This window comes from Zeus faber, assembly GCF_960531495.2.
Source record: "Zeus faber genome assembly, chromosome: 2".
Taxonomy (NCBI): Eukaryota; Metazoa; Chordata; class Actinopteri; order Zeiformes; family Zeidae; genus Zeus; species Zeus faber.
The window spans coordinates 50,082,343-50,107,415 of record NC_137189.1 but is presented as its reverse complement, the minus strand read 5'-3'; the positions used below and the strand labels follow the sequence as shown (position 1 = coordinate 50,107,415).

At 46.5% G+C, this 25,073-nt stretch overlaps 2 protein-coding genes across 2 annotated transcripts; one reads left to right on the top strand and one right to left on the bottom strand.

Moving 5' to 3' along the window:
- Nucleotides 1-1,334: 1,334 nt before the first annotated feature.
- Nucleotides 1,335-22,934, top strand: znf292b (zinc finger protein 292b; the record flags this gene model as incomplete). Its single annotated transcript, XM_080023960.1, has 8 exons — nucleotides 1,335-1,502; nucleotides 5,621-5,775; nucleotides 5,962-6,040; nucleotides 9,211-9,346; nucleotides 9,963-10,165; nucleotides 12,036-12,172; nucleotides 14,913-15,054; nucleotides 15,713-22,934. The coding sequence occupies 8 exons, from the start codon at nucleotides 1,335-1,337 to the stop codon at nucleotides 22,526-22,528; spliced, it is 7,836 nt and encodes a 2,611-aa protein (XP_079880086.1). The 3' UTR covers nucleotides 22,529-22,934.
- An 805-nt stretch (nucleotides 22,935-23,739) lies between these two features.
- On the bottom strand, nucleotides 23,740-24,522 carry gjb7 (gap junction protein beta 7; the record flags this gene model as incomplete). The annotated part of the gene is made up of 1 exon (XM_080023959.1): nucleotides 23,740-24,522. One exon carries the CDS (start codon nucleotides 24,520-24,522, stop codon nucleotides 23,740-23,742), a length of 783 nt encoding a protein of 260 aa, XP_079880085.1.
- Nucleotides 24,523-25,073: the final 551 nt, after the last annotated feature.

The window sequence follows — 25,073 nt, the reverse complement described above, 5'->3', positions numbered from 1 at the left end:
TATTATATATAGAGAGTGTTTATATATATATATATATATATATATATAGAGTTATATATTATTATATGAGGCAGCAGGTGGAGAGTGAGTTGTTGAAGTTGATGTGTTGAAGCAGCGTAAGGATCTGAGCCACTTTGACAAGGAGCACATTGTGATGCTGGACGACTGGGTCAGAGCATCTCCACAAGCACAGGTCTTGTGGCTGTTCCCGCTCTGCAGTGGTTACTACCAAAAGTGTCCAAGGAAGGACGACCGCTGAACCGGCGACAGGGTCATGGGGCCCAAGGCTCATTGATGCACGTGGGGAGTGAAGTCTAGCCCATCTGGTTGGATCCCACAGTAGAACTACTGTAGCACAAAGTGGTGAAACAGTGAATGTTGCTATGATAGAAAGGTGTAGAACACACAGTGCATGGCAGCTTGCTGCGTATGGGAGCTCACAGTGTCCATGCTGACCCCTGTCCACCCCTGAAAGCACCTACAATGGACACGTGAGCATCACAACTGGACCATGGAGCAATGGATGAAGGTGGAGGTCTGATGAATCACCTTTTCTTCTACATCATGTGGATGGGTGGGGTTAGGGTCCGATCCCATGGAGCATCTATGGGATGTGCTGGAACAACAAGCCCGATCCATTGGGCCCCCACCTCCACCTTCCAGGACTTAAAGGATCTGCTGCTAACGTCTTGGTGCCAGATACCACAGGACACCTTCAGAGTCTGGTGGAGTCACTGCCTCCACCTCACAGCTGTTTTGGTGGCACCAGGGGGAGCTACACAATATTAGTGTTATTAGTGGTAGTTTTAATGTTGGTGGTTTTATGTCGGTGTATATGTTGATATTTGAAATCATCTTTACGTTTTGTAAAATAATTTAGGATTCAAAAAAATGTGTCCAACCTAAAACTGTAGTTCAATCGTGGTTAAAAACAAATAAGAAATATATCTCAAATTATAATTATTACGATTAATAAAAATCCCCTTTAATCCATTTAATCCGACTGATGAGAAATACCGATAATATAATTCCCTGTGATTGATTGGTTTGATTTTTGTTTTCACGTTTCAAGAAATTCATCAAAATGAAAGAAAAAATTTGGAAGATTCCGAGCAACCAACAAACAAACAAACAAACAAACAAACGAATCCTGAATCTTGAATCTTGAATCTTGAACCTGTGGCTCAGTCGCTCAGCCAGCGCTTGCTCTGCGGCTGCGCTGCGCGCCGCGCGCCGGCAGGGGGCGCCGCCGGGCGCGCCGTCCGCACGACGCGCGCACACGCGCCCCCGTCCGTGCGCGGCGCCGGTGGTACGCGCCGGGCTGCGCTGTGAAGATGGCGGACGACGAGGCAGCGCTGGAGCCCAGCTGCGGGCGCGGACACCCCGCGGCGACCGTCGGGACGCTCAAACGGCACCTGGAGGAGCTGCGGGCCGCGCTGGCGGAGCACGGCGGCGGCTCTCCGGTGCAGGCCTCGTCCCGGTACTGCCAGGACTTCTGCAGGGTGAGTTCCCCGACGGCGCTGGGCTACAAACAGCTAGCGCCGGCTAACGCGAACCGGAGGGTGCGCGGGGTTTAACTGCCGGAGCGCCCCCGTGTCCCGCGGGGCGGGGTTGCCGCGTGAGCCTCATTGCGGGCGACGAAGCCCTCCGCCCCGCCGCTCCGAGCGCCCGTGCCAAACCGAGCGCACCCCCTCTCCGCTATCAGGACGACGCGGTAGCGATGCCAGAAATGGTGCTAGCGGTGACGTTAGCCTCCAGCCTCCAGCCTCCAGCGTCCGCAGCGGGTTAGCGCGACGGCGCCGAGCCGAGAAAACAACACCACCACCACCCGCCGAGGGCCGTGGGAGACGGGGCTCTATTAAGTTGCGACGAAGCCCCGTTGCGTCGGTCGGCGCGGGCCACGGAACCCCCGCGGGAGGACCCGTGTCTTATCTGCAGGCTGTCGTCGAGCCAGGTCGCATTTCTACGCCGAGCCCGTCGGTTGTTAAGGCAGAGTAACCTCCCGGGGGCGGCGGGGGGCGGTCGGTCGGGGTTACCGCCCGCACGTCACCCGCGTTACACCCCGAGTCACCCGGACGCTCGACTACGCCGAGGCGGAGTGTGGGTTCGGAGGGCAATTATTTTACAAGCAGTATCCTTCCGCTCGGCGGGGGGAGAGAGAAATAGTTCCACAACAGCGGAGCTAAAGTGTGTGAAACCAGGCGGGGAAGGGTCGTTATCACGCACCGCGGGGTCGTCATCGGGGACTGGCTCGGGCTGATTGACGCCTTCCCGGAGTCCGGTCGTCGACGGGGCCGTGGGACGCGTTAGATCGGCGCTTTGTCTCCGGACGGGCTTTTAAGAGGGGCCTCGGCCTTGCCCCCGCTCCGGCTCACACTCGTCCGGGTGAAGTGTTCCCGTCGTTTGCGGACATTCCGAGACGCTGAAATCTCCCTAAATCCTCCTTCACACCCGGGACCCTCGGCGGTCCTAACCCGATTATAATTTTTTTTAAAGTGATTTGGCGTCCGCACTACAGTCGTCATTGTACGTTCTCTAACGGTGCCGCCCTGATTTAAAGTGAATAAGGTGAAGGTTAACTATAAATAATTTTACTGGGGACTCCCTGGAACCTTTCGAAGGACCGACCCCTGGGACTCCCCGGACCCCGGCTTAAGCTGCTGATACTTGAACACATTGTCATAATCAGCAACGAGATTCACTCACATTTCTGAGTTATCTGGATACAAACCTTGTACAATGCAGGGACAACTCCCAACGCTCTTATCAACATTGCCCAAAATTTCCTTATGGGAGTTGTTCAGTAGATGGGAGACATTGGAGAGAAGTATTTGTTCTCGGGCCAGACATGGCGTAACTCTTTATCTCTGGCTTTGGACCTTGTTTCATGTTTTCCTCGCTGCCGTTATTGTTCCAAAACAACGTGTAGATTTATGAAGTTATTTCGCTTCTGACACTTGTGTGGAGCGAGCGCAGGAAACTTGCCTGACGAGTTCACAAGCAATGAGGTTCCTTCAATTCCTTCTTGGAATCCTCCTCCGCTCTGTGTGTGTGTGTGTGTGTGTGTGTGTGTGTGTGTGTGTGTGTGTGTGTGTGTGTGTGTGTGTGTGTGTGTGTGTGTGTGTGTGTGTGTGTGTGTGTGTGTGTGTGTGTGTGTGTGTGTGTGTCAATTTAATTACATGCCAAGAAAAACTGGGCGGCATTAGTTGAACCATTTTCTACTTTGGATATCTAATAGTACATACTACATAAGCACGCTGCTCGAGTATTGTAAGCAGAGTTTCCGTTATCCGGTAATTGCCGGTTTTTGACCGGGGAAATCTGTTGAAGTCCGACAGATTTAAATCCCTCCGGTCATAATCTCCAGCGAAAATAATTCCCTCGAAGCACAATTTGAATTAGTGCTGGGCGATAAAACCATAACAATAATTATTGCTATGTTTTTTTTTCCCTCGATGTCAGCATACAACAGACGTGATCATTTCGATAAAATTAATTCCGCAGATCTGTTCATTTTCACGTTCGGCGAGTTGCAACGGAAAGCCAATCAGTTTGGGCGATCTAAAGCTGACCTTTCACTCCCAACGAATCACGTTTGTTGATTTAGAAATAAGCCCCGCCCACAGGTTGCGCTCGTAAACACAGTACACGTGGAGCGGAGACAGCTGCAGCATCAACAACTCGGACAACAAGGACACCTACATCCACAGTTGGACGTTTTTATTTGAGATATTTAAGTTTGGACCCAAAGCAGGAAATATCCATTGTGTTTTAAAATATTTTGAGGAGACGTCCCGACAAAGACGCCACAAACTTTATTTATTTAGACCTTACTGGCCATGTTTATTTTGTTTTTGATTTAAATCAAAATTTTATCTTAGTGAAATTAAAGCAGCTGCACTTGTTACTTATTGCTCACGAATAGAAATTATTTGATTTCAAGTCGTAATATTTATTTATTTTTAAAATGGCGTTAACTGACGGGACTTGTTTTATGTTGAATATTCAATAAAAAATATTATAAATTGACATGCCATTATGATTTCATTCTTTATATAGCCTTCATATCAATTGCTCTATGAGCTCAATAAACACAGATAAGATTTGACCGTAATCTCTCCCATTTGTCCGGGACGTTAAAATCCTTCAGGACACGTTGGCCGGCACCACTTTTATTTTTTAATGAAAGCTCTTGATTGTTAGTATAAAGATTGATGTCTTCTGGGACATTCTACATTACCAAGTTCATGTTCAAGAGGTTATTTGTCACATACAGTCCTACATATATGCAGTGAAATGTCATGACACCCGGTTGATTACGCACCATAAGCTCTATAAGCTCTAAAAATACTCAATTGTGTGTAATCGACAGGAGGTGCTTGCGCAGGCGGCCGCAAGGGGCGGCGCCACAACCGTGATTCTAGGTTCTAGAATTATATAATAGAATTAATTGTCTGTGTTGTATTAAATAAACACAAATCCTCCTAAATGAAACTTACCTTAACTTACCTCCAGTACTTAGCTCACAGAGTAGAAGTCCTGGCTTGTCACAAAGCGTGATCAGCCGGTCGACTATGATTAAACCGTAGGATTCATTCAGACCATATAGCCGCTTTGCTTCCCTTCCTCCCCTGATTGCTTATTTGGGGGATTTTTGGTGACATTGGCAGCCACTGTGGACAAAAACAGTTTCCAGCTCAGTGGTCTCTTATCACAAGGAGCGACTTTGTCTCCGCTGTCACATGCATTTGTATTGAAGGGACCTGACTATAGCTCTCAAAAACAATGGTTTGAAAAAGAGTAGGCAAGACTTTACACCACAGATAGTCATAAAACCACAAGCTGTATTTATATTGAACATCAAACAGTCTTCGGCGATTGGCTGAGTCAATTGACGATTGTTTTTTTGTGGGCGATTTGTCCTTTTTATTTCGATAATTTACTGGTCTGTCTCCTTGAGAATTCAACATGGCAAATAATTAACCTGCCTTTAAAACCTAGTGTGTCGCCGCCGAAAATTATAGATGTCACTTCTGTCATTTACATCCTGGTGAAATCTTATGCGCTGTTACTTTTATTGGGTGGTCCTCGCTTTTGGCAAACAACGTGGCATAGTCACAGTGATTTATGTACCATTCAGCCAAACAGAAGCTTGATTACTATCCACCATAGTCCACCAATCAGAGGAGAGATCTTGGACAGATCCGGTCAGCTTCAAGCCATGTGCAGCCTTCGGATTGTGTTGACGCTTTAGACCAGCGTACGTTTTTCCAGTATTCTTCTGCATTGTGGTTGCAAAGAATCGTCTCAGGCCGCGTGGAGATTGGAGAGTTTCTACATCAGTGTTGGAAATCATTTTTGCAGACCGAGGCGACGAGGAGCAGGAGACTTATCCCAGTCCGATCACTGAGACAGCTTCGCGAAAACACGCGTCTATATCGGCAATCGCCGGTTGTTGGGCTGATGGTGGCCGGTGTGAAAACTGACATATCGCTCAACCCTACCGATGCAGTGCTACGATGTCTGAAATTAAACCCGTTGGAACTTACATCACGCTTTCATTGAAGGTCACAGCCACAACTGAAAAAGTGATGTTTCGGCCGTCGTTTCCTCTTTGCAGACGTTGTTGGAGTATGCCGGCTGCTGGAAGGTGGAGGAGGACCCGCTGCCCCTGGTGGAGGTCTACACCGTGGCCCTGCTGAGCTACGGCCAGGCCTCGGAGTTCCTCTCCCAGCAGTGTGACAACGTTCCCCTGGTGCTGGAAAGGCTCTCGCTGTGAGTACCAGCGGCAGTCATAGTGGTTAATTACGTGAGATGCACTGATGTTAGTGTTGGATATCGGCCTCATTATCATAATGCTGCATTTACAAGGCTTTGGCGTCATCTTTCCCATTGCTTAATATTCATATGTACCCTCTATCTACTTGAGCATCAAACCTGTTTTCTTTATTCACTGTACAGGAGTTTCATTGAGCTGCTTCTGTCTCTGAAGCAAGAGATCCCAGATGGCCTGTGGGCGGAATTAAAGTCTTCTGTCCGGGTAAGATACTATGTATTTTTATATATTTTTTTAAATTTTAAAGAGATAATCCTTAACTTTTTTTGTTAAATGTAATCCAATATAAATATTGTTTTCTTAAAGAACCATCCAGTATATCTGCATTATGAATGTGTGCCCCTAAATGCTGTTTCCATTGGTAGCAGGGTCCACCTTTCCCAGCGAGAATGAAAAGTTTGAATTTAAATAGATAAAATATCCCCACCACCTCAAGTGAACAAGAAAGTAAATCGGTCGATCAGCAGCAGAAGGCAAACTTTGGTGAAAATATAGTGACAGTCTTAGACCAAAGACGCGGGTTGAACCGGACATTGGAATTGAAAAAAAAAAAAAAATGCTGAATAAATGATATTCTGGGATGAGATCCACCTAACACAGACATTTTGGTGGATGTGGCTTTGAATGAGGAAATAAGCTGCCAGAAATGCAGTCATTGAAATCCATTGAAGCAGCCAATGGTTCTATAGGAACTTTGGTATTTGGGACAGTTTTTCCACCGTAAAATCTGGTATGGAATGGTTTTAAACATTGTTCATAATTATGACCTGCACTCCAAATGCACTGAGAACGTTGCGGAGAGCGTATTTTCTTGTCTCACACAAAAAGTCCCAGGGTTCCATTCAAAACTGCAACCAGGTTTCCCCTCGTCCTCTCTCTAATGGTGCGGTCTCACTGCTGGTGACGCGGCTGCAGTGTGAAGTCAGGTCGCCCTCGTCTTGTCGCCAGATCTCTGTGCCCCGGGCTTTTGTGGCCGTGTCAGCTCAAAATCAATTGGCTGTTGTGGTCAAGACAAACATTTCAAACCTCTCCCTCTTTTTATTAAAATGGTGTAGATGTCTAGATAGTAAAATGATAGCCCCTTGAAAAATGTATGTAACTAGTCTTTCCATCCATCCCTTAAAATAGAGAATTGTCCTTATTGGAGAAACATGAAATGACGTGTTCCTTAATGTATTGTTTAAGGGATGATTTTCATTTTAAAATTAATCATGAGCAATGATACAGTGGTCCAGGCTTCCCTCACTTAACGACTGATCAGCCAAACACTAAACCCACCTGCCTAATGTGTAGCTCCCCCTGGTGTCACCAAAACAGCTGTGACCCGGGGAGGCATGGACTCCACCAGACTCTGAAGGTGTCCTGTGGTATCTGGCACCAAGACGTTGGCAGCAGATCCTTTAAGGCCTGCAAGTTGGGGTCGGGGCCCTCATGGATCAGGCTTGTTGTTCCAGCACGTCCCACAGATGCTTCATCGGATTGAGATCTGGGGGATTTGGAGGCCAAGTCAACACCTTGAAGTCTTTGTCATGTTCCTCAAACCATTCCTGAACATTTCTTTTCAGTGTGGGAGGGCACATTATCCTGCTGAAAGAGTCCACCGCCTTCAGGGAGTACTGTTGCCATGAAGGCGTGTACTTGGTCTGCAACAATGTTTAGGGAGGTGGTATGTGTCAAAGTAACATCCACATGAATGCCAGGACCCAAGGTTTCCCAGCACAACATTTTCCAAAGCGTCACATTGCTACTGCAGGCTTGTCTTCTTCCCATAATGCATCCTGGTGCCATCTCTTCCCCAGGTAAACAATGCACGCACCTGACCATCCACATGATGTAAAAGAAAACATGATTCATACCTTGAGAACATACCTTCTTCCACTGCGCCATGGTGCAGTTGTGATGCTCACGTGTCTATTGTAGGTGCTTTGGGTGGTGGACAGGGGTCAGCATGGACACTGACCGCTCCCATACGCAGCAAGCTGCCATGCACTGTGTGTTCTGACACCTTTCTATCACCGGTTTCACCGGTCGTCCTTCCTTGGAGAACTTTTGGTAGGTAGTAACTACTGCATAGCGGGAACAGCCCACAAGACCTGTGGTTGTGGAGATGCTCTGACCCGGTGTTCTAGCATCACAATGTGCTCCTTGTCAAAGTGGCTCAGATCCTTACACTTGCCTTTTTTTCCTGCTTCCAACACATCACACAAGTACTGATTATTCACTTGCTGCCTAATGCATCCCACCCCTTTACAGGTGTCCTTGTGACGAGATGATCAATGTTGTTCACTTCACCTGCCAGTGGTTTAAATGTTGTGGCTGATCGGTGTGTATCACCATGTCACAATAACCAAAATTCCAGACGGTATCTAGGCTCATATCACAATGTTGATAATATAGTTGTTTATTGCCCAGCCCTAGTCATGAGAAGGTTTTACATAATTTTAACTTTGTGTTGGTTTCTGGTTTAGAATCGGATTGTTTCTTAAAGGGAACCTATTACGTTCCTCTTCAACAAGTTCATATAGGTCCCAAAAACATGTTTTTGAAGTTTTCTGCTGAAAATACCACTCAGATTGTGCCTTCTAGCCATTCTAACATGCCTCTTTAACCCTCCTGTTGTAATTAGTCTGTAAACTGACTGATTTCACCTTATCAGTCTCCCAAAAACAGTTTCTTAACAAATTTGAGGTGAGAAATAAGTTTATCCCGTTGCTGAATCTTCACTCATATTAGATTGACTAGGCCTCATTTAAAAGTTTGTTGCCATGCTCCAAGCTTGTGTGGGGACACCGCACACAGGGATTTGTTTCACGTGAACGCACAACAAATCGCCCACAGCAACCTGCAGTCTATCTACCGCATACTTTAAAAAAATATATTTTTTATTTTTCGAAAGAAACAACGGAATTATTTTTTATATACTTACATTTCCATTGTCTGCCGGTTCTTCATGGACAGTTGCTATTTATTTGACTTTCTTGTAAAAGATTTGTGCTGGTCTTTCCAGCGGTGCTTGTTATTCTCCAGCCTTGGGTGGAGTCACTGCCATTAATGGAGGGTGGTTCTAACTCTACTGAAACCCCACTTGACGTAGAAGGGGGCTCATCTGAACAGCTTATTTCACCTCATGTTGTCTGGAACAGCTCACAAAAATCTGACTGGGTTGTGTTAATTCACAGTTTGTGTTAGCAGGCCCATCAGAGACCCAAACGTATGGACACAATGATTGAAAAAGTTGAGTTTTTCATAATAGGTTCCCTTTAAGAGTCTGAGTACTCTGCAGTGCAGTGTCCGATCTGAATCTCTTCTCAGTATAATTAAAGTCGCGCTTCATCTTTTGTCTTTGTCTGTCTCACCGTGTGCGTTGCGTGCAGAGCACCCACTGCAGGCTGCAGGAGATCAGCATCACGCAGCTCGACCTGCTGGCCTCCCTCACGCAGCAGAGCGGCGTGTGGACCAACTCGGTCCTGAGGGCTCTGCTGTCCGACCAGGAGCTGCCCACAGAACAAGGTAAGCTTCAGCTCCTGTGCCCTGCACTGCTGCCTTACGATCAGGGGCAGAGTATAAATGCTGGGGGCAGTGTTCACTCAGTCCCTCACTCCAAGAAAAGGTGATTCTTGCGATAGAAATAATTAATCCCAAATCAACTGATACTTGTGTGAGCATGCAATGTGTCTTCGACAGATCTTTGAGACTGTTTGAGAAGTAAGAGCCTACGTTACCGCCAGAGGCAGCAAATAATCATACAGTACTGATTCTATTTTGTGCTTATGTTAAATGAAAATTTTCATTTTAAAGACTTGTTACTGGAACTCAGGCAGATGCAGTGTTTATAGTTTTTTTTTGTTTTGTTTTTTTTGTTTGTTTTTGCCATGTTATTCCATGGTTATTCATGTTCAAAAAATAAAAATAGTTGAGAAAATGCGCTCTTTCCTCATTGATAGTTTGAGCACTTTTTAGCCAATTACGGCAATTTTACTCCAACAAACTTCATTTAAACTTCGCAAATTGCCTTGCAAGTTGACTGGTTCAGGCAAACTGTGCACAAAGTGGACAGTTTGTGGACATTGGGCAAAATAACTTACAAAATAAAAGTCTCACAGTAGTCTCTTCCCTTCCCTCTCAGTGGAGGAGTTTCTGGCTCTGGAGGGGCCTGTATTGCTGGAGATGAGAGTCAAGCAGCTGATTAAAGATGGCCGCCCGGGAAAGGCTGCGCTGCTGGCGAAGATCTGCTCCGAGCACCCGGCCTTCGAAGGGAAGGGACACTTCAAGCAGATGCGCCTGGTCTGCCTCTGCACCTCCTTGGAGCAGGACCAGCTGATGGAGGAGGCAAGTTGGGCCGGGATTTGATTAGGTTTTTTGTTTCAAGTTTTGGATGAATTTAAAGCATAGGTTCGCTAGTTTTCTTTTTTTATATCGTCTCGGATTTCCGTTATCATAATATTGTATGTATGTATGTATGTATCCAAATATCATGAAATTATCAATTTCTAGTTATTTACCAGCAAATATGTGACCACCGCAGCGAAACCCCCTATGTCTCACATTTATAAAATCTCCACGAACCACCAGTAAGTTGAAAAAACCTTTCTCTAAGGAAAATTAGATTTTTCCAGATTCTTGATCATTTGTTTTTTTGTTTTGTTTTTTAAAATCTCAACATATTTTTAAAATCGAGTTTCATTTATAGATAGTAGATAAATGTTAAACCGTAAAGTTAAATATTCCCGTTAGGTTACATGGGGAAACACAGTTCACTTACCGAGACACTGAACAGCGCCAACGCCGATCGATCGTCCTGGTGAAGATTATTCCTCCACCGTTTTGATAGAGTTCAACCTTTAAATCTTGCGCGTTTTATACACACCTGGATACATTATTGTATGGGTTGCGTAACCCGCGAAGAAGAAAAGCTGATGTCACTTTCGTACACAAGACGAGCCTACAGTTTCACTTGTCTGTGAAAACCTTCATCTCTGTGTTATGGATTACGAGAAGCAGGTGGCGAAAGCTCTAAATTATATCATGGACCTTAAGCTGAAGAGTGCGACAGATCCAAGTCAGTGTAGGCAGCGCGTACAGCACTTAATTTTCCGCGAAGATACTCAGTTCTCCAACAGCGATGCTGAATCTGATACCGGTGTTATCCTGGACTTGGAGAACATTTCAAAGAGCAGATTTCAACCTGAATGTGACGATGAAATGGAATATTTTCAAGAACCACCAGAGGAGACGACGATACGCCTGTTGTTGTTACAACAGAAGAAGTCTCTACAAGAAGCGATTTCTACAGCAGGAGGAAATACGCTCAGAGGGAGGTCTACAACTCCATGATCAAGAACACCCGTGAGCGCCTCAACCTCTCTTTGGGTGGTCATGTTCAACCTGCGAGCAACCACATCAAGATGCATTACAGTTTTGACTTCGCTCCACAGGTTAGTACATGGTCTAAAGAAGTGATGTAAATTTTGGCTCCATGTTGGAGAGAGTTACATGAAAGGGGTTGACAAAGGATACAGCAGAAATTAAATATGGGTGGGTCTACAATTAACATTCCTAGGTGATTTTGGCTATTTGGCATACACATATTTATATATTAAATGGCATGCTGAGGTTGATATACAGAAACTAATATTATTGACAGACTGTACATTTTGTTGTATTGTCAGCACTTTAAAACTCCTAAATAATTAAACTTTTATAAAACATGTATATTCTTATTGTTAAATAAAAAGCTTCTTGAAAAACCAAGATGTTGTGTGTCGATGATGCTGTTCAAAATTCTCTATAAGAACAATGCAGAGATTGCCCCATTTAGCAGGGTGTCAAGTGGCCTTGTGGTTGTTGGTCCTCCAACCCAGTTGCATTCTGGGAACTGGCTGAATGGGTCCAAGTGTTGGGGGAAACTTAGAGGGCAATTATCCCAGAAACACAGTTTGCCGCACCCTCATAATTAACAAGTCAGAGCTTTAAAAATATTTGCTTGATTTGCACAATTGACACCTTGTTTTGAGGCTCTGATTCTTCAAAAGGTACCAAATTTAATATATCTAAAATATAGAAAATATCCGCCGTGGGTCACATATTGTGAATCTGATTCTGTCTCACAGCCCTAGTTGAGGTGTTTTGTGCCCCAAAAGGGATGTGTTGTGCTTGTGTGGTAGCGTTTCACTAACAATGTTAATGTGCTTGTTTCCAGCTTTCTAAGGTAGACTGCCGTGACGCACTTGAGATGATTTGCAACCTTGAATCTGAGGGAGACGAGGGAGCGGCGTTCAGCCTGTGTTCGGCATTCCTGACTCGCCAGCTACTCCAAGGAGACACTTACTGTGCTTGGTAAGAAAACACGGCAAAAAAGGCAGATTCTGAAGGTACAGAGAGTCCGAAATCCAGACAAGCAATTGCTGATAACCGTCAACAACTCACTATATACTTAAATCCTTGTACTTACCAGGATGGCGACGAGCACGGTCCCTTTGTTTTGCGGCCCTTACCGACATCGCAGCTCGTTGCTTATTTTACTGCACTTTTTTTTTTTTTTTTTTTTTGCGCACTATTTTAACCTCTAAAGTAACCTGCTGCTTTAGTCTGTCATACCACAAGTAGCCTGCTACATTAGATATGACAGGCACGCATTGCTGCACAAAAGTTTTTCCATGATCGCTTACACCAATCCGGATTGTACCACTGGGATCCCCTGCCCCCTCGAAGCGCTGAAGACCAGCAACACACCACAACAGGGATACCACGTAGGTGCCGGAGGCGAGGGAGAAAAGGTGGGGGTGCTAGTGAGGCGGCGTGCCGCCCGCTTCTCAGCATCCTGCTAGCCAATGTACAATCCCTGAGAGCGAGGATCTCCATCCAGCCGGAAACAAGGGATTGTAAGATCATCTGCCTTACGGAGACTTGGTTGTCGGAAGACATACAAAACCACGCCATCGTACTCTCTCTGTTCTCTGTGTTTCAGGCGGACAGATTGAGAGAACTCTCTGAGAAAGGCAAGGGGGGGGGGTATATTTCATGGTCACCAATGCTTGATGTGACCCTCGGAATGTTCAGTCCCTCAACTCAACCCTCAACTCCTTTTGCTCCCCCCGGACCTGCAATATCTCACACACCTATGTCGGCCATTTTGGTTACCTAGGGAGTTTACAGCTATTGTTGTGATAGCTGTGTACATTTGTGTCGACACGGACGGACGGACAGACAGACAGATGGACGGGAGCCGATATTTAGATACTGTGAAAATATCACATATGGTCATGATATTCGGTGTTGTCGTATATCCGTCTAAGCCTGCAGCCCAGAGCATCAGTTGATGTTAGCTTCCCTCTATCCAGGATTTATACAACGGACGGTGTGTCAGGAAAGCCTGAGGATTATAGAAGACCACAGCCACGGACTGTTTCAGCTGCTGCGGTCTGGCAAGCAGTGCCACAGCCTCCAGGCCCGGACCTGCAGGCTCCGGGAATTTTTTTTTCCACCGGGCTGATGAACAATGGACACTAACGGCCTGCTGCCTGCCTGTCTGTGACACACACCAGGGCTCCAGACTACGACCATTTAGTTACAATCTGCGACTATTTTTGGAGACAGTGCTATTAAATGTTATCAGTAGGAGCACCAGCTGGACGTGCAAATATATACATGTTTTTTTTTTCATTATTATGTATATATTTTTTATCATCAGACAGGGGGAGAGATATCTCCTCCGTGCACACTCTGAATCAAAACATGATAATGCGGCAGATGTTTGAGTGCAATGCCCGAGCTACCGATTGAAATACACGCGCTGCCGCTGTCCTTTGTGACTGGAGCCAAACAGCATTGGCGCTTGTTAATGTCACATTATGGTCCCTTCGCCTATCAGATAAGAGGCGTTTTCACTATCGATAATGTCCCGTATATGAAAAGTAATTAAGCACAAATGGGTTTAGTTCATAAATAAATACATTTAAAATAAACTCGTTGTAGAACATCCTACAGATTGTGCACTCTATGCTGGTCCTCCCAGCGTCCTCCTCTGTGTGTGAAAGCAGATTCTCAGCACAGAACAGGATTCAATGTGATGTCAGAGGGTCCCTGCATGTGGACACAGTGGAGGGCCTGGTTAGAATAAGTCTTCAGGGACCTAGCTTGGAGGAGTTTGATGCCAAGGAGGCTGTGCAGATGTGGTTCAGTCAGGGTAAAAGAAGGCCCAACTGGGTGTCCCCGTTAAGCACGGTTACATGCGGGCCTTTTTTTGTTTCATTCAATTAAACTGGGTACTGTAAGATAATTAAATCTACAATAAAAACACGTTTGAGAAGAAGGGCGAAAGATCACTCTGCTCTGAGCTGCGGATCGCGCTCCACCATTTTGCCGAATCAACAATGCATTTCTGTGCGTGCATTTGCAAATGTAGGCTTGAATAAATAAATAAATCATGATGAGTTAAGAGAACTGTAGTTTTAACCACACATGATGGCAAAGCGGATTCTGTAATGAAACCTCATTCCCCTGCGCGGCTCATGTGCGCTGTGTGTGCTTTATGGGAGAGGACAGGAGGCCGTTGACATCGTGGAGACAAAAGAAACCTCTTATCGGTCTGCAAAACCCCTGCAGCGCACACCGCCAGGTCCACACGCACACTCGGCTTCCTCTCCGACACCACCGCCTGCATGCGCACTCGCTTGTGTGCTTTAAAAAGAAAAAAAACAGTTTCCGATTTTACTTTATACTGTTGACATGGAGAACCCGTCGACAGTCGGTTGATTAGTCGACACATTTTAACATCCCGAACACGCGTACAGCACATTTTATTTTTATTACTGTTTTATTTTCTTTTGCTTTTTCTATTGTTATTTTAATTGATACTGTTGCTGCGATGTTGAGGAGCCGAAACTCAAGAATTTTACTCCCTTATACTTGTATAATGGGATATAACAATTAAAATCTTGACTCTTACCTATCTTCCATTTCTTACCCTGCTATCTGACCTAGAGGAAGCTGTTCTGCATCTATGTCTTCATCTTTTTTCTGAGAATGTACAAAAGGTCATCAAACACTGATTAGATGTTTGCTTTGTCGTCACTAGGGAGCTGACGCTGTTTTGGAGCAAGCTGCTGAAGAGGTTGGAGTCGTCAGAACAGGCTTTCCTGGACAGGTGCCGACAAATGTCCTTACTCTCCAAAACGGTGTTTCACATCTTGTTCCTCATCAAAGTCATCCAGTCGGAGGTGAGTAAACTAGATAACAGTGGTCTGTTATTTATCAGCCTTTTGCCAGAGTGTTTGGAAATCTATACTGCCCTCTGGTGGTTGTTTTCATAGCTCAACAATTTCTAGTGAACCCCAACAGAAATATTTTTTTTGTTTGTTTGTTTTTTGTTTTCCTAATCGATTTTAAAATTATTATTTTGATGCTTTCTTTGGAAGTTATGCAACCATTTCCTGTGTACATTTAATCCCATCATAGTCACAAATTAATTGAAGTAATTATTTCCTGTATTAGACTGAATCTGCTCTGTTAAATATTTTAGTAATGCACGTCAGATGGTGTACTGAAAAGTTGGTTGAAATTCTCATCACTCATGAAATATTATTGAGACTCCCAGTGGGTAATCTGATCCATATCGGATTCGAATGATATTGAATCATGTATTCCATTGAAATCTTATTCTATTATTGTGTGCTATCACCGGGTGCGTTGCATTACATTTCACTGCATATATGTATGAAAGTATGTATATGTATGTGACAAATAAAAAATCTTGAATCTTGAATCTTGAAATCAAATCGTGTGATCCTGCCCAATGCTCAGCCGTGCCAAACAAAACGTTTCCTGATACTGTCAGTTCGAATGACTCTCGCTTTTCTGTTGTATTTCTTTTTGTAGATCGCCACTTCTGGACTGCCAGTGTGCGTTGAAATGTGTATAAGAGCTTTGCAAATGGAATCCAATGATGGAAACACCAAAGCCACCATCTGTAAAACCATTTCCTGTTTGCTGCCCACCGACCTGGAAGTCAAACGAGCCTGCCAGCTGACGCAGTTCCTCCTGGAGCCTACGGTGGACGCATACTATGCCGTGGGGACTCTTTACAATGAACCCGATCAGAAGCTCGATGAACAGAACATGCCGGTGCCCAACTCGTTGCGCTGCGAGCTCCTGCTGGTCTTCAAGACCCAGTGGCCCTTTGACCCAGAGTTCTGGGACTGGCACACCCTGAAACGCCACTGTCTGGCTCTCATGGGCGAAGAGGCCTCCATCGTGTCCTCCATCGACTTGTTGAACGACAACGAGAGCCCTGTGGCTTCTGGCGATGAGGAGGAGGACACTCCTGGTCAGGAGAGTTTCCGTGACGTCATGGCTCACTTCATGGACGCCACCAATGAGCTGAGGGATATAACGGACAAACGGCAAAAAAACAAAGAAATCAAGAAGCTGCGAGAAAAGGGTTTTGTTTCTGCCAGGTTTAGGAACTGGCAGGCGTACATGCAGTATTGCGTGTTGTGCGACAAGGAGTTTCTCGGACACAGGATTGTCCGACACGCGCAGACTCATTTTAAAGACGGACTATACAACTGCCCAATATGTGTCGAAACGTTTACCTCAAAGGACACATTGGTTCCCCATGTAGCCTCACATGTAAAGCAGTCGTGTAAGGAAAGGTTAACCGCAATGAAATCTAGCAAGAAGTTGGCTAATCTTAAAATGGGTGCTCCTGTAATTGCAGCCCTGAGTGCTCAGACAGAAAATCAACATCACACAGCCTTCGGTGACTCACAAGGGCATAGCAGCGGGTTAACGCACACCGTCCAGGCCAATAGTAAATTATTTCACACAGAAGGTGGTGAGGGACATATATGCCCTGTATCAAGCTGCAGGAAGGGCTTCAAATTTTCTAAAAATCTCCTTGTGCATGTTAGGGCTCACAGGGACAATGAAGAGGCAACTCGTTACCTGGAAATGCATAGCAACAAGGTAGTCTGTCAGTACTGCCGCCGCCACTTTGTTAACGTCACCCACCTGAACGATCACTTGCAAGTCCACTGTGGCGCAAAGCCCTACATTTGCATACAGTTGAATTGCAAGGCCAGCTTCCTGTCCAACACTGAGCTCCTGGTACACAGGAAAGAGCACAGTGTGTTCAAGGCCAGGTGTATGTTCCCAAACTGTGGCAATATTTTTCATGAAGCCTTTAAACTGTATGACCACGAGGCGCAGCATTACAAAACATTCACTTGCAAAGTTGCAGATTGCGGGAAGATATTCCATTCTCAATCCCAGCTGGATGTGCACCAGGGGGAACATGCCGCTCGAGAGGTGCAGTGCCCGGTTACCGAGCACCAGAATTCGGAGCTTGGTCCCTCACTGATAGAGAGAATGCTGTCTAATCCTACTCCCTTTGCGCAGCAGATTTCTCAAGAATCAAAAGACTTAAGTAGTGAAAGTCATCTACTGCATGACTGTAGAATGGTGGCAAATTCAACTGAGAGACTCCTGATGACTTCTCAAGACCCTGCCCAGGACTTTGGACAATATTCAGTCAATAGTGAGCTCCACGATGATACTTTACCAACAGTCTGTCAGACACAGGTCTCTGAGACTTCTGTGATTCGGTCCTCCGCAAATTCCCATTTCTCTGATCCGAATGGAATTGTGGATGTTAATTCCTTTGATCATTTGAGGGCGGCCCTGCTGAATCAGCCAATGCCTCATTTTGATGCTACAGCAGGCAACCAGTCAAATGCAGGTCACGCAACGCAAGGCCAGACCCAGATGTTCTCCAATAGAAATGTCAGATCAGTGATGTACAACCCCAACTGCAATGTACAGTTTCCTCAGCAGTCCCATTCCGGTCCCATATGCGCAACCAACATATCTGTGGCAGGCCCAGTCCAGAACAACGTGCCCACAACGATTGCACAGCCATTTCCTGCAAGCGTAACCCCCCTCACTCCCTCTGGGATTAGACAAGTAAATTCGGTGTTGAACCCCGTTGGTTCTACTCCATCTGCAGAACAAAAAGAGAGACATTACTGTGCGTTTGAGACCTGCACAAGGAACTACGGTTCCTACAGAAGTGTCAACAAACACATGAAGGAAACTCACCCGGAGTTCTACGAGAAATGGAAACAAGCCAAGCGGAGCGGCTTCCTTTCGGCGGGGCCCTCGCGCAGAGGTTTGCCCGTGGGCAATCCAAACTTGGCACCTCCACGTCAAATTCAGCCGAGCAATGCAGCCCCAATGCACGGGGTACAGAGACAGAATGTCATTCAGCCACCGAGTTTTCCAAACGTTGCTCCAACCTCATGTTATACTACTCCGCCCTCCCATCTTGCTTCTGTTCAAAATCAGAATTTCCCCACAACTATGGAAAACCTCTTAAATCCGATTGTCCTTTCTCAGTTGGGTAGTGTGGCAAATTCAGTAATGACGGTGCACAATCAAGTTGTGACCGCTCCGCCTCAGTGGGATTTGACATCTGGAAATGGCCAAATTTCCAACTGTGCTTCCTCCCAGGTTTATCCATCAAACATGCAAGGGGTGTCACAGATGGACTCTACTGGTGGAGCGCTGACGGTGGGCATCCCCTTGCAGCCAGTGCTAATGGAAAATGAGTCCCAGTCTCCTTTCCCCTCATACATTGACACTTCAAACACCCCATCTCATCAAATGGCAAAGACACTTCAGCCGTTAACATTTCAGTCTTTAAACAATTCAGCTTCTAATCCCATGCCCCCAGATATGACCATGCAGAAGCCTGTAATCCAATCAGATTTCCCGTTCCCAAATGTTGCAGGTCAAGCAAGTATCAATGCTCCATCTCAAAATGGCATGGTTAATCCTGGAAATGTCCCTGTTAAACAAAAGAAAACCAGGCGGCATACAAGGGCAAAGTGGCCGGCAATTGTTCGAGATGGAAAATTCCTTTGCTGCCGGTGCTTTAGAGAATTTAACAGTCCAAAATCCTTAGGGGGCCATTTGTCCAAGCGTTCACACTGCAAACCATTTGGTGAGGAAGAACTAGTTGCTGATTTGCCAGCGTCCTTTCTTGATCTTCTCAATTCAGAGCCAACCATGAACAACATTCAGCTCCAACCATCGGCAGTTTATCAGGAACGGCCGTGCACGACGCAGTCGGTCGCACGTGGTCTAACAGACTCAAAAGATTTCCACGCTTCCAATTACCCGCAAGCTAACCTGCCAGCGTTCACAAATGAGGAAACTCATGACGATATTCTTAAACAAATAATGGCTGACGCAAACATGGCAGATCTGTTTGAACAACCAGCTGTTCCACAGCCATTGTACCACAGTCCTTATGAAATTGTTGAGGCCTTTCCAGAGATCTCAGTGATACAGCACACTGGGCATGTTAAGGCGGAGAAGACTGAGGGTGAGTTGTACACAAGCCCGTATCCCCAGTCAAGTGTGGATCCCTTTGCCAGCAGCAATTTCCAAGACCCCATTCTCTCTCAGGTCATGTCTGAAAACCTGCAAGGCAGCCCTCGCCCAAGTCATTCTGCAGTTCCTGTTCCCTCGGGAGGGATCCTGAATGAGTGTCCAACCTCCTCAATGACCCGGCAAACAACGGATGTTATTTCAAACCCAGTGAAGCAGACTTTGTCGCCGGATCCTCACCACAGTCCTGTGTCGCGAAGCGGAAAGCATGGTGAGATGGAGAGGAAGAGCGCCGAAGAAACTGTCAAAAAAAGATTACGGGAACAGATTTTGGCTGGCGACTTTCAGCATAGAAACAGTTTATCTCATGCAAGCACTGATGCCAATGTGTGCTTAAAGAGACCGCTGTCTTCAGTATCCAATATTTCAGTTTCAAAGCATTCTGAACTCAATCGAGTACCGCAAGAAGCAAAGACTGATACAGCTTGTGGAGGGCAAGTTGAGCAACTAACTCATACAACCCCTTCTGCCTTCCCTGGTGAATTTCCCAGATCTGTCTGCACAGAGAGCTTTTCTGGTTTTAGAGAGGCCTCTTCCCCACAGGATGATTTACTCATCCCTGTCATTAAAGCGGAGAACGAGATAGACGCTGCGCCAACTCAATTACCTCCAAACCAGCCGCAATGGGTAATGGAAATTCAGAGTGCACTGGAAAGGCTTGACTTAGTTAAAGAGATGTCTTCTGAAAACGCACTGTCCTCCATGAAACAAAGTGGAATTACTATTCAAGGTGAGAATGAGTCGGTTAAGGTGAAATCACCTATGGCTGATACGTTTCCAATCTTTGAGAAGCCGTTCTCCTGCGAGAGTGACAACTGCACTTTTAAGGCCATGTCATGTGAGCCGCTCTGGAAGCACCTGATCAAAAGTCACAATTATACGCTCGAGATGGTTAACTCCTTCAGACAACGACAAGGTAACTTTGCACGGTTCTGCTGTCAAAAATGTAATAAATCATTCACCCGCAACTCCAACCTCCGAGCCCACTACCAATCAGCTCATAAATTGTCACCGGAAGAAATTGCAGATCTCAACCTCAAGCATAAGTTGTACAGAGCCACTGGACATCTCAATAACCAGAACAACCAGATGAGTGGAAACATGACTCAAGTGGCTCAGACTACCGCTGGTTCCCACATAACAGGAAAAGGCACACACCAAGATGTCATGACACAAAACTATCCACCGCAGCCATTTGTACAGATTGGTCACATGGGTGTAACTAATCAGAGGCTGCATGATGACAATCACACCACACCAATCCCTCCCTTGCAATCAGGTCCCATGCACAACATGCAACAGAGTCTATCAGCAGGGGCGCAGGCTTCCACGTTGGCCGCGCAACCCCTTCAAACACTTCCTGCCGCCAAATGGTCTGATGGGCGACTGGGATCCGTCCAAACGACACCCACTCAGTATCTGGCTGTGCCACAGGCTGGAGCCAATCTTTCAACCGTACCTGCGGCCCTCACTCTGCCACCCTCGGCACCAATCAAAGCCGCTGTGCCCCAGCTTTTGGACCAGCAAACAAATTTAAACAAACAACATTTTGCTTGTCCCAACATTGAGAGGCTGAATATGGAGATCGCCAAGAAAGCAAAAGAAAAGAAGCCAGACTCAAGTAGTGTGTTCAGCCCATACCGCCCTTATCGCTGCGTCCATCAAGGCTGTTTGGCGGCCTTTACCATCCAGCACAATCTGATCCTGCACTACAGGGCGGTGCACCAGTCTGCCCTCTCGGCTCTGGAGGTTAGCAAAGAGCAGGACCAGAGCGAGAGAGCGGAGGCCTCAAACGACCCTGAGGAAGAGGAGGAGGAGGAGGAAGAAGAGGAAGATGATGATGAAGAGGCTGAGTGTGAATTTATCAAAGTCTCTGAATTCAGATGCCAAGAGAAAGACTGTTCAAGAGTTTTCCTAGAGGTTCCCAGCCTCCTGCAGCATTACCTCCATCTCCACAAATTCAGCCTGGACAGGGCCGGCGCTCTCCTGTGCAGCATCAACCTCGGCAGGTTCTCCTGCGACCAGCCCAGCTGTGGGGCGTCGTTCACCGCGTTCTGGAAGTACATCGGCCACGTTAAGGAGGTCCACAGCAACTCTGTGCTGGCCAAACCTGAACAGGTCAACGGGATGTTCAAATGTGACATCGAGGACTGTGACCGTGCGTACGCCACAAAATCCAACCTGTTGAGACACACGATGAAGAAGCACCAGGAAATGTACCAGCTCAAACTCATGAACAAAAAGATAACTGAGGACGCCGTGAAGCAGAACTCAAAGACGCCACATTACCAGTTGGCCAAGGCGAGCAATGGGAAGGAGAACATAGAGAGCAACAAAAAGCTCACCCAGAAGGGAGTTGACAAGAAGAGAGGCGACCTGTCCAACAACCTCCACTGGACTAAATACGGGAAGCCCTCCCTGAAGACCAAGGAGGAGGCCTTGGCGATGTGCACCAAGAAGTTCCCCTTGCAGTACCCCTGCATGATCAAGGGATGCGAGTACGTCACCAAGTCCGAGCGGAACATCATGAAGCACTACATCGGGCACGGGCTCTCAGAGAAGTACCTGGAGGAGCACAGGAGCAACCTCCTGTTTTGCAAGAAGTTCTCGAGGTACAGATACTGGTCCAACAGGAGCGACGACTCCAAGTCTGAGAACACCTCCGACCTGTCGGACTCTGAGGACCCGGAAGACGCCGTCCTGGAGGGAAGCGACTACCGACATTCGAAGCCCATCTTGCGGAAGAGGCCGGCGTCCAACGACGAAAGTTTCGAGGGCGGGTCCAACGTCCCCGTCAAGCGCAAGCGGGGGCGTCCCCGAAAACTGGCGGACACGCAGGTGAAGCGCAAGAGCATCCCCAGGTCCTCGACTAGGAACCGCGTCGTTTACCATGCGGATGACGATTCGGACTCCTCGTCGGGCGTCGCCGCGGCAACTACGCCGACCTGGGAGACAAAGGAGCCCAACGCGCCGTTGGCCTCGTTTAAGCCCATGGGGTTCGAAATGTCTTTCCTGAAGTTCCTGGAGCAGAAAGACCTTTCCAAAAGCTCTGCCGGTGCGCACGTTTCCCTGCGGAGAAAGTCGCCCAAAGACACGTGCGTGAGCTTCAGTAACCGTCAGAACTTGGAGTCGCTCAGGAAGGTTAGAATCCTCGTGGATGGAAGCTACTCCTTTGTCACCGAACTCTTGTTGAAACAACTGCAGGACATGAAACCTGTGGTGATATTAGAAAAAAATGACTGATGGTTTGTTTTTATTTATTTTATTTACAATATATTCTCAGGAGTAGGAAAAAAAGATGAAACTGCTGCAAACTCGTGCCCTACTATTGTGTGGTTTTTAAAATGACCGGTTTCTTCAGAGTTTAATGAGTTTAAAAGTGTACCTTTCTATCTGTAAAATGACCCTTGATTTTATAGTGAGCTGTACAGCATGGTTCTGAAATGTTTTAGCTGGGAAGTTGGGGAAATGTTCACGGTGAAATGTGGCATCATACGGTGTTTAAATCATCCCTGTGGGACTGTAAATAACACAAACTGATGCTCTGATTAAATAAAATGTTGCTTATAGGTTATAATTACAAGATTTGTGATTTGAATCTGCTGCCACCAGCAGTCTTAATATAATTTAAAATGTTTCTATAATCACTGCCTCTGCGTTGTTATTTTCATTTACAAATCTCTTTTCAGAACTCGTCCATTTAGGAAGAAATCGTACATCTCTGGTGTAGAGAAGTTCAGCTTGTATTAGTTGGAATATTCAACTCCATGACATTTTGTACTCGAGCGAACGACTTCGAAGACCCGACAAACGACTCGAGTGCAGAAAAGTTGTTTGCTTTGGAAGCACTTTCTCACGTTTCTGAAACTAAGGCTTGTTCTATAAGCGGCAGAAAACGAGGCGAAGAAAGGGAGGAAGTTGTGAGAGGTAAACGCTTCATGAATCCAGAGCCCTCAATGACGATGGGAATTGCTCAGTTTGAACCAGCGTGGTCGTGGTTTAGGGATGCACTGATACTTTATCGTGTAAACTTAGCTATTAAAAATTATTTTCAAATACTTCAATGCCTTTACCGTATTAATGCTTGAATATTACAATGCGGTCAATATATACAGTGACTAGCAAATATTACATTTTTGCATTTATCAATGAAAGGTGTGTGTGTGTGTGTGTGTGTGATTAAAATTCTATATAAAAACAAAATCGGTGCATTCAAAATACAATATTCAATCTGTTTTGAAAAGGCTAAATTTCATGCATCTTTTATCCATACAAAAACCACATATCTTGTATCTGCATATACAAAGTTTCCAAACTGTACAATTTACATATGTAACATTTTCTCATCAGCATTTAGGCCGTGAACATGTTTTCTTTTACCACAGCCTGAGGAAGTGTTGAAACATGAGTCATGTATGCTGTGGGTAGTTTGACTCGTCCTGAAAAGTCATCTCTCAGGACGGGCCGGTCAGGTTTTCAGGGGGGGGTGGTTGTTGTTTGGCGCTGGGCTGTGTGTTTGCTGTGGGCTGCGGTGACGTGGGCCTGCTGGTCTTAACCGCGGAGGCACCGTGGTTCCGTTTCACCTCCACGGCGACGTAGCGCTTGCTGAAACTCTTCCAGCACTGTTTCCACAGGATGTACACCATCTCCACCAGGTTGAGCGCGATGCACAGGATGGAGGTGCAGCCCATGATGTAGAGGAATATCTTCTTCTCCGTGGCCTTGGAGATGTAGCAGTCCACCGTGTTTGGACAGGGGCTCACGGCGCAGCGGCGCAGGATGGGTACGTCGAAGCCGCTGAAGAGGAAGTAGAAGGCCAGCAGGGAGCCCACCTCGAAGGCCGTCTTGAACACGATGCTGACGACGTAGGTGCACAGCAGCCCGCCGTCGATCCGGCCCCGGTCCTCGTACAGCCTCCGGCCGTGCTTGGCCTCCCGGTGCTCCCGGAAGGCCACGTGCAGGGCCACCAGCAGCGACGGCGTGGACACCATGATGAGCTGCAGGGCCCAGAGCCTCGCTTGCGACACGGGGAAGAAGTGGTCGAAGCAGGCGTTGCCGCAGCCGGGCTGCCGCGTGTTGCACACAAAGTCCCTTTGCTCGTCCTTCCACACCTGCTCCGCCGCCGCCACGTACACCAGGATGCGGAAGATGAAGAGGACGGAGAGCCAGATGCGCCCGACGACCGTGGAGTACTTGTTCACCCCGCTCAGAACACCCTCCAGGAAGCCCCAGTTCATCCTCTTGCTTTCGGTCGCCCTGCAGAGGTGAGACAGTTTATTATTGAATGATTATTTTTATTTAACCATTGTTTTTTCCTCTCTTCACAGCCCTGTAGAGCTCAGACGTTTTTTGTTTTCACTTCTTTTATTGAACTGATGACTTGCATCAGAGCAAAACACACGATTCTAATGAAACCACAACAGCAGGTTTCCAGCTCTCTGGGGAAAGCAGTAAATACAGTGACACTTATGATGATACTGCCCCCAAATCCATCCTTAGGGTTAGGGGATTTGCAGGGTTTTAAGTTTGATTTGACCTTGTTAAAGATGCTATTCGATCAAATTCACTGGGAGGCATCCTCCCCCATGTCAATACAAGACGACACTTTCCTCCGTGGTGGATCATTTTTGGAAGGCGTGCGCTGTACTTTTACTACTCGAGTGTTAAAAGACACCGTTTGGTGACATCACTGTTTCTCATCAGAGTAAGTTCACCGCAGAAAGCTCCGTCCTCAACATGTGGAAAAAAAAAAATGCCGCGTTAGTGAGGGTGAGAAACCTAAACTGGG